General features: G+C 39.6%; 2 protein-coding genes across 7 annotated transcripts in view; one reads left to right on the top strand and one right to left on the bottom strand.

The window, feature by feature from the left end:
- Nucleotides 1-2,466: 2,466 nt before the first annotated feature.
- Nucleotides 2,467-5,637, top strand: LOC140304150 (parapinopsin-like). Its single transcript, XM_072383143.1, has 4 exons — nt 2,467-2,797; nt 3,090-3,418; nt 4,636-4,878; nt 5,524-5,637. The coding sequence occupies exons 1-4, from the start codon at nt 2,467-2,469 to the stop codon at nt 5,635-5,637; spliced, it is 1,017 nt and encodes a 338-aa protein (XP_072239244.1).
- Nucleotides 5,638-5,833: 196 nt separating this feature from the next.
- The window catches only part of cacna1da (calcium channel, voltage-dependent, L type, alpha 1D subunit, a), a 59,774-nt gene continuing 47,245 nt past the window's right edge, over nt 5,834-18,362 (bottom strand). For 4 of the 6 annotated variants that reach the window (XM_072382129.1, XM_072382132.1, XM_072382133.1 and 1 more), the window contains 13 exons: nt 17,878-18,005; nt 17,686-17,782; nt 17,472-17,574; nt 17,204-17,305; nt 15,519-15,652; nt 14,625-14,741; nt 13,829-14,217; nt 12,133-12,159; nt 10,612-10,740; nt 10,320-10,459; nt 9,623-9,729; nt 9,102-9,419; nt 5,834-9,012 (listed from right to left, as the gene is read on the bottom strand). In XM_072382129.1, the coding sequence (XP_072238230.1) occupies nt 8,707-9,012; nt 9,102-9,419; nt 9,623-9,729; nt 10,320-10,459; nt 10,612-10,740; nt 12,133-12,159; nt 13,829-14,217; nt 14,625-14,741; nt 15,519-15,652; nt 17,204-17,305; nt 17,472-17,574; nt 17,686-17,782; nt 17,878-18,005 (2,097 nt within the window). In that variant the 3' untranslated portion in view covers nt 5,834-8,706. The remainder of the gene's footprint in view (nt 9,013-9,101; nt 9,420-9,622; nt 9,730-10,319; nt 10,460-10,611; nt 10,741-12,132; nt 12,160-13,828; nt 14,218-14,624; nt 14,742-15,518; nt 15,653-17,203; nt 17,306-17,471; nt 17,575-17,685; nt 17,783-17,877; nt 18,006-18,362) is intronic. The other 2 variants (XM_072382130.1, XM_072382131.1) reach the window with 2 other exon arrangements.

Here is an 18,362-nt window from a genome sequence, read left to right as displayed (position 1 = left end):
TTTGTCCGAATCTAGCAAGTAGTTATGTTTGATCTTACACATCAAAATATAATTTAAAAAATCTTCTGATCGTTACCAGATCTTAAAACTTGATAAATACAACCTCAGATGAAGAAGTGACATATTATTTTGTGTCACTATTTATTGAAAAAATCAAAGTCAGTATTTTTACTCTTTCAAACTGGGTGTTATGTCTATTTTAGGGAATTTAATAACTAATTGTGAGCCAGTGTTTTTTACTTTTTTACTTTGATGCTGTAACTACATTTAATTGCCAATACTTATTGTCGTCTTATGCACATTCTAAATTTCCTCATGGTTTTGCACTAGCATGCCATTTCTGGCGTATTTTGAGTGTCTCTAATAGACATATTAAGCTTTTCAAATGTCATTTTAGGCCAATAATCCGACAAGGCAAAAGGTAAGAGTTAGAGTAAGAGACCAGAACAGGGTTTCTTCCTTTCTCAGTACTTGCAAATAATGATACATTATTAGTATGCTGCTTCATGAGGCCAAGTAGCCTCAAGCAGTTCAGTCTCAGAATATATTGGTTCTTACTTAGAGAAGTAGAGTTGAAACTTAGTGGAGTTTCAGTGTTGTAGTATTATCGTATGTATTCAAGTGAATGGTCTGAATACTTCTGGATTAACTTGATATTTTAACCAGAAATGCAATGCACATCAGCATTTTTAGGTGTAAGAAATGAGTGTAATTTGCTGTATAAAAAGAGCTCTGAATTGGTTGTTTGACTTTCAACATGAAGTCATACATGAAAAAAATCTAGTTTTATCCACACTCATTATAACTATATCTAAAACTCAGTTTTAAGACCTTTGTTCATTGTTTGTGAATTTTAAATAAAGAAAATATGTCACTTATTTAAGTTGAATTGATCCAGTTTACCAACCCTCACCACATTGAGAATTTCCCCACTGTGGGACTAAAAAAGGGCTATCGTATCGTATCGTATCGTATCTTATCTTATCTTATCTTATCGTATCTTATCTTATCTTATCTTATTCTATCTTATCTTATCTTATCTTATTAAATTTACCCATATCCCATTGCATGTCTCAAGATCAGTATTCAAAACAAGTTACTTAGTGATTATTGTGCTAAAATACACTTTTGCACTGAGGATGTTTCGGTTCACAACAACTGGGTCACTTAGTCTAGATAATTAGTGTGATGTATAACTAATCTAATAATGTCGACACATTATGTTCTTGAAAACTGATCCAAAGCATTTCAGTGAAGATCAACTACACAATAATAACAACGTGTCAGTATTTCATGCTTTATTTTTTCACTTCACTTTTAGTTGTCTGATTTATATCATGATTTATTCATTTTCTTTTTTTTCCATTTTTTTTCATTTTTGTTGTTAAAGCATTTTTAAATGTCTCTCTCTCACACTGTTCAACACATGGTCTGCCAACAAACTGCCTGGACTTTGTATTGATGCTAATTAAACCTCCACTGACCCCTGGTTTGTGTTAAGAAGAGCAAGAAAGAGGGGAAGTGGATGGTGGATGTGGTGCAGGGGTATGGAAAGTGACTAAAAGAACCAGTAGACACAGCCATCGTTGGATGCATCAGGGACAACAGAGAGGAGTATCGGAGTCTGGTGGGGGACTTTGCTATTTGGTGCCACGGAACCACCTAGAGCTCAACATCTCTAAGAAAAAGGAGCTGGTCATAGACTTTGGGAGGACCAGACAGAAGCCGAGACCAGTCCTACTAGAGGGAGCTGAGGTGGAGAGTGTGGACTCCTACAAATACCTTGTGCTGTGGGTGGACAATAAATTGGACTGGTCAGCTACCTGTATGGGAAGACACAAGGCAGGATGTACTTCCTAAGGAGACTGCGGTCTTTCAACATCTGCAGCAAACTGCTGTGGATGTTTTACCAGTCTGTGGTTGCCAGTGTCCTCTTTTATACTGTGGTGTGCTGTGGAGGCACATATATTTAGCTATTTTCTGTATCTTGCATACTTTGTACAGTATATTTTGTATTCTAATGTGTGCTGATCCTTTATATTTTTTGCATTTTTCGTATAAGCTGCTGGAGACTTGAATTTCCCTGAAGGAGTCATCCCAAGGGATAAATAAAGTTAAGTCTAACTCTAAGTCTAAGATAACAAGTCTTCATCAGTCTTTACTGTTAATACAACTTTTGCTCCTCCTCACACCAGCAGAGGGTATTCCTGGAAGGGGAGTTTGTTTGGTTGCTCTGTAAGCTGATGCCGGCAAGGAGCACAGCATCTTCATCCTGTTTAAGTCCCTTTACAATCAAGTAAAGCATTTGGAGGAATTACTTTTTGTTAATTCCAGATCCAAAGGATTTGATCTAGGTACCTAATCTCACCTGCCCCACTCAAGTAGTGAGATACTGAACATCCAGCAGCACTAGCTTAAGAAGTAGACAAGGTGCCTGACTATTTTTTTTTTTCCAGATTTGCATCCATGGAACCTCCTGAAATTTCACCAAATGCTTCATTCTACGTGGGTCCAGAGAGGGAGCCCCCACTGTCACGCACTGGCTTCATCATACTTTCCATCATCATGGCGTTTTTCACTGTTCCGGCCATCATACTCAACGCTACAGTGATCATTGTGTCCCTCATGCACAAGCAGCTGAGGCACCCGCTCAACTACGCTCTGGTGAACATGGCTGTGGCCGATCTGGGCACAGCCATGACTGGAGGAGTGCTGTCTGTGGTCAACAATGCCCAAGGGTACTACTCTCTGGGCAGAACAGGCTGCGTGATGGAGGGCTTTGCAGTGTCCTTGTGCGGTGAGTGAAAAGAAGACCACAGGAGGTGAAATAGTTTTGTAACTGCTCATTTTTAAGTGTGAGTTATTTTACAAAATGCACACAGTTGATGCAAAAACATTTTTTTTTTTAGGAAAGCTTCAATATATGCTTAATTTATTTTACAAAACAGCATGACCAGTTCAGTACTGTATGTAATAAATTTTCTTTCTTTCTTCTGTAAAGTAAAACACTGACATATTTAACTAATTAGTAACTACTTAAATTCTTCCCTCACATGGCCTCATGAGAATGCTCTCCTAAATTCCTGCAGGCATCACGTCGCTGTGCACAGTTGCTCTGATCGCAGTGGAGCGGATGTTTGTGGTATGCAAGCCTCTGGGACAGATAACCTTCCAAAAGAAACATGCGGTTGGAGGTATTGCCTTGTCCTGGCTGTGGTCTCTTGCCTGGAATTTACCCCCTCTCTTTGGATGGGGCAGATACGATCTGGAAGGTGTTGGGACATCTTGTGCACCAGACTGGCACAACAGAGACCCCCATAATATATCCTACATCGTGGCTTATTTTGCTGTGTGCTTTGCGCTTCCTTTTGCTGTGATCCTGGCTTCCTACACAAAGCTGATGTGGACATTACACAAGGTGAGAAGTTGTCCACTATCAAAGGAAGTAATTGATTTAATCAATATACTTTATTCAGTTGAAACATTTTACATTATGGTCGTACAATTAAAAACAAAACAAAACATGTTTTGCTAATAAACTATAATACGTCATTAGGGTTTAAAACAATAGTCATCAAATATTATAAGGCAAGAGCGAGATTAGATTATCCAGTATTTCACAAATATAAGCATAACACAATTTGAAATATCCAATGTCCACAGAGTAGCAACACTGTGTCTTTTCTTTTCTCCCTCATTAATCACCATGCAGCCACTCAGATTTATTTTCAATCCTTTCAGAACTAGTTGATAAATCTACTGAACACTTTACAAGATAGTTACATTTACAGACTTGTTTGCAGAAATTGGGGATAAAATGTATAAAATATATATATATATTTATTATCTTAATATGTTGTCATTATATTAAACTACATTAGATAAGTACTAAAACCGACTACTGCTAAAAGATTTCTCCGGATTCTCTCAATCTTTACTGCTCCATTACTCGACTGTATAAGAAAACATCCCCAAATTCCTTAGACTTGTGTTTCATAATACTTATATTTTTAAACTACCTGCCCACACAGTCTTTCACAGTGTGATGAACCCATCACCATCTTTACATCTGAGTCACTCTGGGACGCTCTTTTCATACCCTATAATGTTACTGATCTATAAATTGATTAATTAACCCAATCATTTGAGAACCGTTGTTTTAAGAACGTCCACGTCCTTGTTCAAACCTTTCTTTAAAAAACTTGTTGCAGCCATAAAATTAAAAAATAGCACAGATTTTGCTACTCTGGTTAATGTGGAGTTTTAATGGTTTTAATGTTTTTATGTTGCATAAACTACTTTATGCAACATCTCAACTTTCTTGGAGATAACTAACTTGACCAGCATTAGTATATTATTCTTTCTATTTTGCATCAGCTGTCACAATTTGATGGTTTCTTACAGATGGACTTTTTTTTTGCAGAGCAAGCACTTTCCCTTTCTGGTACTTTGAGCACATTTTACTGTTTTATTTCACTTTTACTTTGGGATTCTAAATAAAGGAGCTCTGGTGTACTAATTTGACAAAGACCCTTTCCCCAAAACGTCAGATACAAGACAAGAGAGGAAAACATTCAACAGCAGTATTCAGTCTCTGCCAGACCATTGTACCTTAAATGGCCTTCCATTTTACAGGTATCAAAGATGGCCTGTATGGAAGGGGGTGCGGTGGCTAAAGGGGAGATGAAGGTGGCAACCATGGTGATTCTGATGGTTCTGACATTTCTGATCAGCTGGCTACCTTATGCCAGTCTGGCCATGCTTGTGGTCTCCATTCCTGATGTAAAGATCCATCCACTGGTGGGCACGGTGCCTGTTTACCTGGCCAAAAGCAGCACCGTGTACAATCCCATCATCTACATTTACCTCAACAAACAGGTGCTGTAACATCACTCTGATTACTCGAATGACTGAATCTGGAATTGTTAGGGGATTATGAATTACCTCTGAATACCTCTGCTTATTTTTGAGCATCGCAGCAGCGCCACCTTGTGATAATAAAACACACTGAACACACACACACACACACAGTAACAGTCGGAGCAGGAGTTAAAGATTTCCACAACCACTTTATGAGAAGTGAGGTACATAATAATACGAGTAATTTGACATGCTCATTAATTATTAATTAGTTATATAGTTATGTTAGTTCTATGAGTGAAATCAACATGATCACAACTGTGTTTCACCATATTCATTTTCTTACCTACGGCTCACAGAAGGGATACACTGCTTACATATTCACTCACATCTGCTTACATGGGCTTTGTTGGATTCATTCAGTTTATTTATTTGCTAATTTGTCAATATCATTGTTAGTTTATTGATTGATTGATTGATTACTTAGCATATGCAATCAAATTGATTTTAAATATTTTTGAGCACACTACCATCTTTTTTTCCTCCTATATGCTGAGAGTACGTGACAGAATATTGTTTTTTTTTTGGCATTTTTCAAAAAGAGACTTAAAGTGTTTCTTGTTTTGTTTGAACTGTTTTTAATTTTATTTTTATTTTTTCTAGTTCCGAAAATATGCTGTGCCCTTCCTGCTTTGTGGGAAAGAGCCACAGGACGAGGATGATGCATCAGAGACAGCAACCACCGTGGAGATCACAAATAAAGTGTCCCCAAGCTAAAATGTATAAATTGTCTGTTACTGCCCATGAAACAACTTTGAGATATGATGAAAATAAATCAGTTTCCAAATCCGTTTTGCCACACGTTATGTAGACGTCCTCACATTTAAGCGTTTGACGTGGGATAGTCAAGAAAAATATCTGCTGTTTGTTCGTATGGAACACAAATAAACACAAAGAGTAATTCAGCATAAGTTTATTCAATGATGATCGTTAGAAAACAAAATATCAGTATTGATTCAATTAAAGTCAAGGCCAAAATAAAATGAAAAATACAAAAAATGGATTGATACAAAATCTAGAGGGTTATATATATATTAAAGCATTTGCTACTAAGAGAAATGATGTTTACTGAATAAAAACATTAAGGAGCAAATATCAAGACTTTCAAGTAGAGAACATTACCATGGGTCTTCCCATACGTTTGTACATATTTTACAATATCTTCTATTTTAATACAGCTTTCTGAACATTAATAGTTGTAATAGTAATAATAATCATAACAAGATGAAGAAAACTAATAGAAACGTCTAAATGAATATTTGTTTCTCTGTAAACTGGTACGTAACCACTTCATTTTTTTTCCTCCGACCTGCGAAACAGAGGAACAGTGCACCTTGAAAATATTTTTATACTCTTTCATTCCCAGCATTGAAAGGTGAGGTGTAAATGACAGATATAGATTCCACTAAACCACAGTCACAAAAAGTACAAAATTGTCTCACCTTAATACACAAATCAGTTTAGAAAAAGGAGAAACAAAAGCACTATACATTTACTTGTGCAAAGACAAACAGCTATGTGCTAATATTTAAATACCATTGGTATAGACTGAACCAAATCAACATTTTCTTTCTTTTTTTTCTCAGGAATCCCTGACATGAGGTAAAAGTAAGTTCTTTTCATCTTTAGTATAACACAACTTTTAAAAGTCTTTACAAAATAATGCATATCTGCAGTTCATCAGTACTGTAATTGCTACGAATAGTACAATGTGCCTTTTATGTGCATTGGTCCTTTTATATGACAGTCATCAACAAAAGGACTAGAACACATTTTTTTTTTAACTCACAAACAATTCAAAGAGCCCTTTCAGTGTGCACACAAAGTGGAAAACCTACATTTTCATGACAGTATTCGGTTGAATTAGAGTACGGGACGCACTCACCTACAAATCAAACACTCATGAACAACGAATCACATCAACCTCAAATATCCTCCGGTCATTTCAACTGTCTGTCTAATGCCTGAAATAAGAGTCCGGTATCCTTTATGAGATGGATCAATGAATGATAACTGATTTAAAAAAAAAAAAAAAAACGATATTTTGTTGTCTTCTTGGTTTCAGTTGCTCCATTTTTATGCATCCGGGGATCATCTCTTCCACAGACTCACTGTGCAAACAGATAAGGTGAGACAATGATATGTTGTCACCGTTGCCTAACGAGGTATAATGTATGCAAGAACCAGGCAGGCTGAGAGAGAATGGGGAAGGGGGATTCGTATTGCTTTGCCTCTCTCAATAATCCAGACATAAGGACACCCTCTATCCTCCCACCATGAACACAAGTTGGACAGTGTCCGACCTTAGGGAGTGTGCATGTGTCTCCTGCCACCGCACGCTTCGAGCCCTCACAAACTACATGAAGGCTAAGGTGTGACTACGAAGTACATAGATTTATAGATTTAACGAATGCCATAATCAACAAAGAGTACGACATGGAAAATCCCCGCACAAACTTCGAGAAACCTCAGTTTATCCCTGTTACTACCAACTATCGTTTTTAGTTCTTTCAGCAGCAAAAAGGCATTTCTGTAGGGGCTGACAAAACCTAGGTTTGACTCAGAAGCAAACGAAAAAGAAAAAGAAAGCAGCAGTGGTAATGCATGATGTATTTTGAATGCCTGTGCACGCCCTGCACAACATATGCAAACTAAAGTGTGTATCTGGTTAAAGTTTCAGCACTGAATGCTTGAGGTCTGCTAAAGATGCTCCTTTAAAGGGGTTTCCACCTAATCTAACTGGTGTTAGTGCCATGAACTAACACATGCACCCCTGCTCTAAGAAATCAAAGTCATTTGCATATCTTGTGCAGATATGTCACAAAAGCAGAATCTCTAAAAATGTTGTTTTCATAGGCAAAATAAAGAGTGCATATCAGCAAAACATAAAAGGCAAATAAATATCAGAGTAGTGTACCTCCCAAAATAATGCAAGTCTGCTTTTATAGCATAAGAGGAGTCACAAGGGTTCGTATTGCTGATCTTTTAAATGATACATAATTACAAAATATAGAATATCTCTTTACAAAGTTTCTCTTGTTAATATAATACAATTTACAGCATATCAACTAGGAAATATTAATCAGGCTATTCTAAAATTTTAAAATAACCTGCCTGCAAGAACATTTGTCACAAATGCTTTTGTTGCTTCAAAAGTACACATCTCAAGTTGAATGATGCTATAAGTAGGACAGTTAGTTCCTGCATAATCTGGTATGACTCTATTGGTGCTCCTCTCACTCACCTTTAGCAATCTTTAAACGGCCTGCTTTAACAACAAAGGGATCAAGGTTTTTCTAACAACTACAGGACAAGATATGCTTCTCTATGCTTGCATTGAAAACTTGCATGATATGCCAAACCTTAATAAAGTGACTGAGGTAATGACATCATACATCTGATTGTCATCACCCTAAGAGACCCGCCCTAAAGAGTATCTCACACCTCTGCCAGCTGGTCCATCTCTTTCACTGGCATCGATGTCCTCACCTCTGACTGGCTGAAGCCTGCACCTGTGTGTCACCTCAACGTCAAGACCTTTAGAGGAGGGTCAAGTCAGTCCCTCTGTGCTCAGCAGGTATGGTAGCTGGCTCTGTGCTGTGACCCCCTTTGCTGGCAGGTGGAGAACAATTAAAAGAATGGGACTACTGTGGTGTGTCTCTCGTCTGTATGCCTTTCCCTTCAGTGTAAAAGGCACTTCTTTTGGTCAGAGCTAACGGATGCATTTCTTTTTTAAATGGTTGTAAGTCTATCAAGGTTCTGATCTGCAAGTTTCTTCAGCCACTGCTATAAAGTCGTGATGCAGATCATCTCATCTGCCAGGTCCTCCTCGTAAGGTGCTCTGGGTTCTGTCTCTGGTTCCTCATCACTATAGCTGGTTCCAGTGTCCTGCAGTTCATAGTCCCTTGGAGTTAGAAGGGGAAACACATTGACCCCATTAATACCCGGGGCAATCCCTCCGTTCAGCAGGTGGCTGGCTGCACTCTCCATCTCGTCTATTGTCATCTCACACGCATCTGCTATCTCGTGCTTTGTCGCAGCGACAAACTTGGGATCCTTGGCATATCTCCCGAGTCCCTCAGAAATTAAAACCTGCAGGACAGAATGTGAGGAAAAACAATGAGATAAAGCTGTCACCTCTCGAAAAACTACAGGATGGGATCAAATAGCCTGAAACTCACCGCTTCCACGAGGCTGGTCGCGCTGCCTCTCTTCTGATGGTACTGGTGGTGGTACTCGGGTGGCACCTGCAGATGAACAGGTGAGTAGGTTCTCTGGGAGTACTCAGGATCGTCCGTGTACCAGGAGCTCTTGCGCACAGACACTTGGCTGCCAACAATACTCTCTCTGTGGGGGCGGTCCACGCGGATGAGAGGGGTGTAGTACGGTGACTGGTCTTTGCTGGCTGGGGTGGCAGGAGGTGTGGCCCAGGAGCGGGTGGAGCGGGTTGGGGAGAGGCGATGGGCTCTGCTGGAGTCCAGGCCTGCTACAGCCATAACCTGAGAGGTCAGAAGAAAGCCAGGGATACAAAATGCATACATTAGATTTCTTCTTCACATTTTGCAGTCTATTACTGCTCCGCTCTAGTTATTTCATACCAGTAAGTCACCTTTATGTCAAACCTTTCTGTTCAGGGCAATCAAACAAACTGCAAAATGTGACCTCATGTTTAAAATGATTGGCTGGAGTAGACCTGATTTACCTGATGCTGCATGAGGTGCAGCGGTAGAGCGGTACGCTGATGTGGAAGCTCATCCTGGCTACTTTGTCTGCGCAGACACTCGAAGTTGAAGGACGGCCTTCTGTGACCTGAACAAGCCAAGGGTGGACCAATGATAGAAGTGATGCAAGAAACGTTGTCAGCAAGCTACAAAGACTCAAAGACTTTGGCAAAATCGTACAGAGAATTTTTGTTGGTGTGTGTGCATTAAGGAGTAAACATGGCAAACACAGGGTTGTGAGAAAGTAGTTTCAGTTTTCATGGTCTAATGTGCTCCCACTCTATTTCCATCAAGTTTATTCATTCACAAGTTGTCTATTTTTTCATTCTAAGTTTGACTCGCGCTCTTTTAATTATGCCATCTAATCGCACCATCATGTGCATTCCTGGCTGGAGAATTGGCGCCATCTGCTGTGTATCTTGATAAACTCATTTTCAAGAACTGCATTACTGTAGATGGAAATGTTCAAAAGCTTTAAGGTGCCGATTTTTGGAAAATTTTAATCCCAATTTCAAATATATTTCAATAAAACCCAGGTTTGGTTTTGATTTTGCATCCAGAACTAATTTATTTTTGTTCTTAACCCAACACAGCCATAAAATTGCATGCAGTTAAGAAAAAAAAAAGTTTTGTACTTGGAGACATGCAAGGAGATAAGGAATAGGATGATGTAAGGACCTTGAGGTGTGGCAGGAAGCAGCCTTCTCTTTGGTGATCTCCGTGAGTCGCGGTAGAGAGGCTGCTCGTCATCATCATAGTAACTGTCAGGGTGATGGTAGCCTTTGGGAGTCTCATACTCTGTGTCACTGGTCTGATACCTGTGATAATATGAATAATAATATAATAAGAACAACTTTATTTGTATAGCATTTTTCAAAACACAACGCTTTACAGTTTGAATAAAAACCATACATTAAAAATAAGAATACCCTTGCGATCAGGGTACAACACCATAAAGATGAAAAAATACCTGTCCCCTGACAGCATACTGTCATCCTCGTAAAACTCCTCCCCGCTGAAATATTCCCCAGAGAAGCGGTCTTCATCAAACTCCTCCTCCCTGCGGATGGTGGGGTGGCGGCCATCCCCTCTGTGGGACCTGAGGGACAGTCAGAAAACAAGGGCGTTATGGTGTGGAGAGTGCTGCTGTTCAGGGGGATTCCAGGAGAGGGGCCATGCACTGCCATGCAGACACAAGCCTCCAGGGGCAGCAATGCAAGTGAATATTCTTAGAAATATTTACCACAGCCAGACCAAGACAACAGGCAGATATTTTGGGCTAAAGATCAAACGTCTATAATTTAACAATTGCATCCACCATTAGACAGATTGAAAAAACGATCTCTTTGTGTTGAGAAATCAGTGTAGGGCAGTGCAGTGCTGGGGTTGTTAGAGATAAAAAAAAAAACAGTAGCCACATGTAGTAAGGTTTTCAAAAACATTCTCCTAAAATTCCTTGAATTCAAGCATCTGGTTCTTCTTGAAAGCAAGCGCATCACTTTGACGCATGCGTAAAGCAGGGCAGCTCTCACCAGGACAGGTTACTCCATGCCAACCTAACGCACTCTCCCATTCATGTCAAGCATTTTCTTAAAAATAATCATATGAAAATTTGTATGAAGACTGTGGGACCTTGCAAAGTCCACCTGCTCTGCTGCTAATCCCTTCTTCTAATGACTATTGTTCAGATTTATTTCAACTCTTCACCAATTACTTATTTTTTATTATTATTATTTTTATTGCTGGCAATTTTTTTATTTTTTTAAAATTTTTTTATTTTCATTTTTATTTTTTTTTGTTCCGAACACTGACAAAATCGTAAACAACACATTCCATTTGTCGCTTAATGTTTTACAGTGAAAAATAAATCTTTTTCTTAAGAAAAATATACATTTTGCTGAATAGAAATAATATTATTTCTCAGTCATTTATACAATGAGTTATTCCACTTTGGAATAAAAACTCCAAAAAGTAGAATTTTCTGTTTTATTGCTGGACAGAATAATGTGTCGGGTATCATAGAACTGATGCGTAGAATCAGGATTTGTGGATGTTCGGGACAAATTTCAGCCAAATCAAATATAAAATATAAAATGAGTGATAAGTGAGGTTTCGAGTGAACCAAAACAATTAAACGAAACGCAAAACTAAAGAAGTTAAAGAAGTAGAGTTTTAAGATTTCACATGAACTTCACATGAATCTTTTCAAAAAAATCTGTCAGAAACTGGGAGGGTTAGATGTTTTGGCATGAAATTACTTATATGCCGGCAGCTTAGTTTAATTCAAAGCACTGAGACAACTGTGTACTAACAGAGATGGATGACAACCAGACAAATAACTGGCCGACATGTAGCACATAATGTGGACTTAGCAAGGATGCAACCATTCAAAGGTCGAAAACCATGTCAAAATAAAAAAGTACAAACAAAAGTAATCCTTCTGTTGCTGTTGATGCATATTGCTGAAACCAAACCTAGAGAAACAACATACCTAACATAGGTCTCATAGTAGCGCCTTCTGTCCAAGAAAGCAGTGGGATGGTTGAGAGAAAGCATTTTAATTAAGGAGAAAGGGAGAAGGAGAGGACACAGAGAACAGGGTGGACAAAGGGTGACATATATATCATACAGTATATGAAACATATACAGCATTCTCATATATATGTATAAGGAGAACAGAGAGGGGTGGAATGTGACAGCTCCAGTGTTGGATGACTACTTCATTTTCTGTCTTTAAGATAAGAATCATTCCTCTCGCGTAAAGAGGCAGCAACGAAATTGTCCACCAAATTTGTTGTCACTCAAGAGAAATGGATCCAGCTCTGGAGCAGCCGACGGAACAGAGCATGGGAAATCAGAAAAGGAACGAACTGTTGGTAACTTGTGAAATGAACTGTCAGAATGAATGCTGACTTGTGGTTCATCACAGAATGGAGGGTTAACAGTCAAGGTTTGTGGAAGGGCTGATAAGAATCTGCCTGTGGGAGAGATCCTTTCTGGAGAAAACAATGTCCTGAGGTCGTCTTATTGCAGCGAGAACTTAGTTCAGAGAAACATTTCTTTTTTAATCTCCTCAGAAATATGCCATCATATAACTGACGTTATATGCATGAAATGAGCAAGAAAGTGTCTCAGCTGAAAAGTGGAACAACATGAAATAATTACTTCAATACAATTTGCTAAAGTCTGTGACATGCTTTGGTAATAGTAGGACAGCTTCCTTCTCAACCCTTTGTCTTTACACCTCAGTTCAAAGTAGCCTGTTTAAGGGGGGTGAGTAAGCCACTGGACTCCACCCCGAACCACACTTCCAGGCGGTGGACCTGATTTGAGATTCGAAGTACAGCTTTGTGCAACCATTCAAACGCAAATTTAGTGGCAAATTGCACTCAATAAACCCTGAAGCATGTCATTACAGGTCAACAGGAACACCGAGGTACAGAGACAACAACTGGTCAGGGTATCTGACAAGTGCCAAGAGGAACTTGGATTCTTGAGTTGGGATATAAAACTTTAAACAAAGTACTGGTAGAGCATATTCAGCTCACTTATGTCTTAAGTTAAGCGAACTATATGATTACTAGTCAGAATTAGCTGTTAAGCAAAGCAAAGACTAGGAACAAAAGAGTGTAGACTTTCCATTTCCGAGGTACACTGAAAAAGGCATTACTTGAAGTTAAGATGTGAAAATTGGAACGATGCATAATTACTCTGCAAATTTGAATTAGGTATTTTTGGCCCCAAACAAAGTTTCTTCAGACTTTTTGAGTTGGCAGTCAATTCAAAACACGTTCGTAACACGTTCCTTTTGAGCTCTTTGAGCTCAGATTTGAATCCCTCTAACATTTCGGTAAACTGAAACATAAATGAGTAATTGATACCCTATAAAATCTGCCTATTCTGCAACGAATGAATGCCTTTACTGTGTGGCTTTTCAGAAATAACCAGTACAGAGTGCTGACTTAAGAAAGAAGATTTCTTCTTCTCTGCTACTGTATACAAAGTTCTGATCTATATTGAGAACTTCTTGATGGGATTTTACATGTTTAGTTCACTTGTAATTTTAACATGTGACAAATTATAGGAGCAAAATACGCTCAGAGACAGAGGGCACGACAGTGGGTGTTTAAAAGAGGATCAGTCTGGACTGATGAGGTATTTTAGTTCGGCGTGATCAGTGTGGATACCTTTGACCCTGCGGCGTCCGCGGCTTGTCGTAGTCATAATAGGAGCTGCGTAGTCCTGGGTAGCCGTTGGGAGGTGCATGTTCGTAGTAGCGATGGTGTCCTCCATTGGGAAGACTGGACACGTTGGCGTTGTTGAGGTTGATGTTGGTAGATTTGGGAGACTTGCCGTAGGAGTTGTGGTGGCGGTGGTGATGGTGGTGGTGGTGATGGTGGTGGTTGGGATGGGACATTGCGTTAGCTCGAGACAGGCGCCCCACTGGCTGCTCCATGTGAGCGTAATGGGGTGGAGGCTGCACCTGCAGAGGCCGCTGGGTGGCATTGGTCTGATGCCCATTGGATCGCCGATGGCCGCCATTCATGAGGTGGTTACCAAAAAGTCCGCCGTTACGCTGCGAAGGAATGCTCAAAGTAAAACCACCAGAGCTTTGAACAGCGGAGCACAAATGCTATTGATGTTAAGTCTGAGAACAGGTATCGTTTCAGAAATCATATGAGCAAAAGTAAGTTTAGAAGCTGGTTCATGGTATGACATATGTGAGCATAATGACAGCACTTTTTAGTTTTTTGGAATTGAAATGGAGGAAAAACACAAACTAAATCTAAGTAAAACCCCATAAAAACAGGCTCTAAAATTTAGAATTCAAATGTCCATTTTCGGATTTAGCTATGTTGTGTTTCTGTGTATATTCCCCTCTTTTTTTGTGAGCTACATCACCAAGAAAAAAAACATGATTCATCAGCACAAATCTAAACTTTGCATCACACATTTCCCTTTGTGTAAATTCAAATCAGTTACCCTATAAATTTCTTCGTCTTCCTCTGGAATAAAGTCTACTAGTTCGTCATCCTGCAGATCACATGATATCGCTCGGCGAATTTCGGGCCCGATATCATGCAGCGTGCGAAGGCCAGCCTGTAACCATGACAACAAGAGGGCTAAGCACTACGGCTGGGACCTCCATCTTACAAATCTGACACCATACAGTCACAAGCAGCACACATTCGGAACATACACGCGCCTGTGCTATGCACCACCTGACATTCACAGTACTGACAGACTGACAGAGATGAGAACACAGAGACAGACAGATGTGCTCTCTTGAATACTGTGGAAATTATTAAGCTGAAATGTCTTTAGCTGCATCTAGCTTTCTGTCACACTGACTGTGTTGTTATTGCTTGAAAAATGTATTTTCCTCCAGTCCTTTCCTTTATAGGTATGTATAACCAAATCCGCATAACATTTACAAAGATTTGATCTTAAAGAAACTAGATGATGTTTACTGTCTGATATTTACGATATATGGGGACAAAGGTCATATATCATTCTTTGTAAGGTAACAGAAATGGCCACAAGCTTTGTGAATTTAATGAATTGTGAGTTGCAACAAGACATGAAATGGCACATGCTTAACATCAACATGTATGATATTTAAAGACACGGCGACACAAATACCAAAAGCACACATAGGACACATAAAAATCACAGAAACAGATTCATACTGTACACCAAGCTCATGAACGCCCTGCTGGATCATAAACCATAACATTAGCACACTTGATGATATCTGAATGAAATGCACAAAGACATGTTACAGACTTAACAATCTCAAAACATCCATTCTCACAAAGTTTTTGGGCGGCCCGTTTTTCACACACCACACTCTCACAGATGCACCCGAGAGCTTACCTGCAAGGCAATGGCTGTGTTGTTCTGGGAAGGGTGTGCACCCACCAGGCCTTCCTCTTTACGTTTCTTGAATTTCCTAAAGTAGTCCTGTATCAGGAAAGTGGCATAGAACTTCCCCACGGTTACCTCATCATCTGAGTGAACAGACCACACAAACGCTTCCTGTGTCAGCAGGTCACGACACACAGCACCCTGGGAGTTAGAAGGGGAGGCTATACTCCTCCCACGTCCATTCCCCTTAAAAAATGTGGCTCCGTCGGCTTAGGATGGTAGACAAGTGAGGCCGTCTCAAAAAATCAAATAATTGATCTCCAAATCATATACATCCATCTTGATGGTGTATATACTGTACCTCAGTGCGCGCCACCTACAGTAGGATCCTTTGTTGTACTTCAAGAGGGACAGAAATTGTCTTCACTTTGTGTGTGTGTGTGTTTCTGTACATTTCTGTACAACCTTTCAAAAGTGTATGTATAATTTTAAATGTGATTAATTCAATTAGAGCAATTAATGTTCAAACACCAATTCAAGCTGTGAGTGATCACTGTTGCAATTACAAAAAATCCATCAAAAATAGGACTTAACTGAAGAAAAATGGATTTGAATGCATGCCTTAAAAATATGTTTCAAAATCAGTTAAATCAGCTCTCCTAAATAAAGAAAATATATCTATGTCATAAAGATTTTTTATCTCTGTGACGCTACATCAAAGTGTTCACTTTTTTTTGCTGGTAAGCGGGTGTTTGAACCCAATTCTTTCTTAAATACCCAACAATAACGTTAAATGTTCTGCTTTAGCACATGCAAACATGCACGTCCGCAGTAAGCATCATACGTGTTGGTATACTTCTGTAAATTCATCTGTTTGCACTCTTGTAAGCCTGATGTACGCCTAACATGAAATGCTGCACTTGAAGCTGTGGATGGGGGGGGGGTTTTGCATGTACGTTTTTTAACCCGTTTTTGTAAATCTCAATAGTGTGTGCGAAAGTGCGTGAGAATCATTCTGAAGCAGGGGTCTGAATCACTTTGAACAAGCACGCTGGGGACAGAGATTGGACAGAGAGGCAACACTAGTTCCATGCCACCACCCTAAAACAGAACTGCTTCAGAATATTCTGAAGTGCTTCACAGTTTTGGACACAGAGATAGAAGTGTGAGGAGAATAAGCTGTAAAAGCTCAGGCGGTGAGAAAGGACAAGAGATTGAGACAACAGAGTGACTCAGAGAGACAGTGACAGCAGAGAGAGGGAACAGAGATATTAGTGAGAAAGACAAAGCATGCACTTGCAATATGGTCTACAAGGCCATGCAAGCCCAAAGCCCAGCAGATAGTCAGTGGTCTCCGTCAGCATCCAGGGCAGGAGAAAGGAGTGTGGATCAAATACACACAGATAAAAGACACACTGCTGAGGGTACAACCAGGAGAACATGAGCAGAGCATAAACAGCAAAATACAGCTTTACTTGTTAGTCTAAGTGTGTGACTGAAGTTTCATTCAGATTACTGTTACGAAGGAGCAGTTTGGAGTAATTATACGTTAACAGCTTGACAGCATATGGTGTGTGTGTGTGTGTATGTGTATGTGCTTCTCTGTAAGCTAATTTAGCTTGCTTTGTGTGTTGAACTATGACAGAAGGATTTGTGCGGGATTTCATCGACAAGGAGGGGCTGGCTCTACTAACCACCAGCAGGAGGCACCACTTGATCCAGCAACTTCATGCTGGTCCTCTTCCAGATTTTCTTGATGACAGCCCGCAGCTCCTCATTGGCCTGCTCTAGATTACCTGCATCACATGGAAACAAACGTCCCTGAGAACCCAGTGTTCTGTCCATAGCCATGTCAAAGTCATGCCATCACAGCATTTAGCAAAAAATTGACCCTGTGTTAGGAGTCATTTCTACATTTTTCAGGAGTGGAACAAAGTGCTGCGGTTCACATTCAGCTAATACCTTCTGTTTTTATTTTCAGGGCTGTCCGAACCAGAGCAAACAAAGTGGCGTTAAACATGACGGTGCCATCACTGTTCAGAGGCATGTTCATGGCAACCAGCCTCTGAAAGAAAAAGAAAATTACAGACCTTTAACATGTTAGGGTAGTAATCATTATCAGCATTTCTGACAGAAATGTGTGATCAGAATTGTATTAGAAGGAGTGTGAGGGGACCTTGCAAGCTACTCTGTGAGGACACAGTTTGCCAAATCCGAGAGGAGGCTGGATACGACGAAGAAGGGTCACAACATCCAGATGTTTAATTCTGCCTCTACATGAGAAAAAAGACAGCCTCTTTAGGAAACTCTCTGACAGTGAGTCAAACGGCTGCACATAAACACAAATTTTAAGTAACAAAGCACATACTTTGCCTCAGGATCGTACTCTGACCAAATTCTCTTGAATTCATCAAGGTGGTGAGGACCAAGAATCGACCAATCACGGGTCAGATAGTCAAAGTTGTCCATAATGACGGCCACAAACAAATTGATGATCTGGAAAAATAGAAGAAAATTGCATTTGTGTATTTGTGACAGTACTTTTATGTGTTCGTATTATACTGAAACAAACTGTACTGCATCAAAATGATGTCTTCAATCAAAACTGTCTTCAAAATGAGAGAAATTACCATTAGCTGCATAAAAACAATAGAGATACATCGATATAACCAGCTGCAATACTATATTACAATACTGCCATGCTTGCTGTTGTCTCTTTGTTGCACAAACAGATGATTCTTCAAATACCACCAATTTTGTACAAACCCCATTCCAGACAAGCTGGGAAGTTTTCTAAGATGTCACAAAAACTTAAATCTGTCATTTGTTAATTCTTTCGAACCTTTATTAAAC

This window comes from Leuresthes tenuis, unplaced genomic scaffold (assembly GCF_036924035.1).
Source record: "Leuresthes tenuis unplaced genomic scaffold, fLeuTen1.0.hap1 SCAF_3, whole genome shotgun sequence".
In the NCBI taxonomy this organism is placed as follows: domain Eukaryota; kingdom Metazoa; phylum Chordata; class Actinopteri; order Atheriniformes; family Atherinopsidae; genus Leuresthes; species Leuresthes tenuis.
This window is presented reverse-complemented; position numbering and strand designations above follow the sequence as displayed.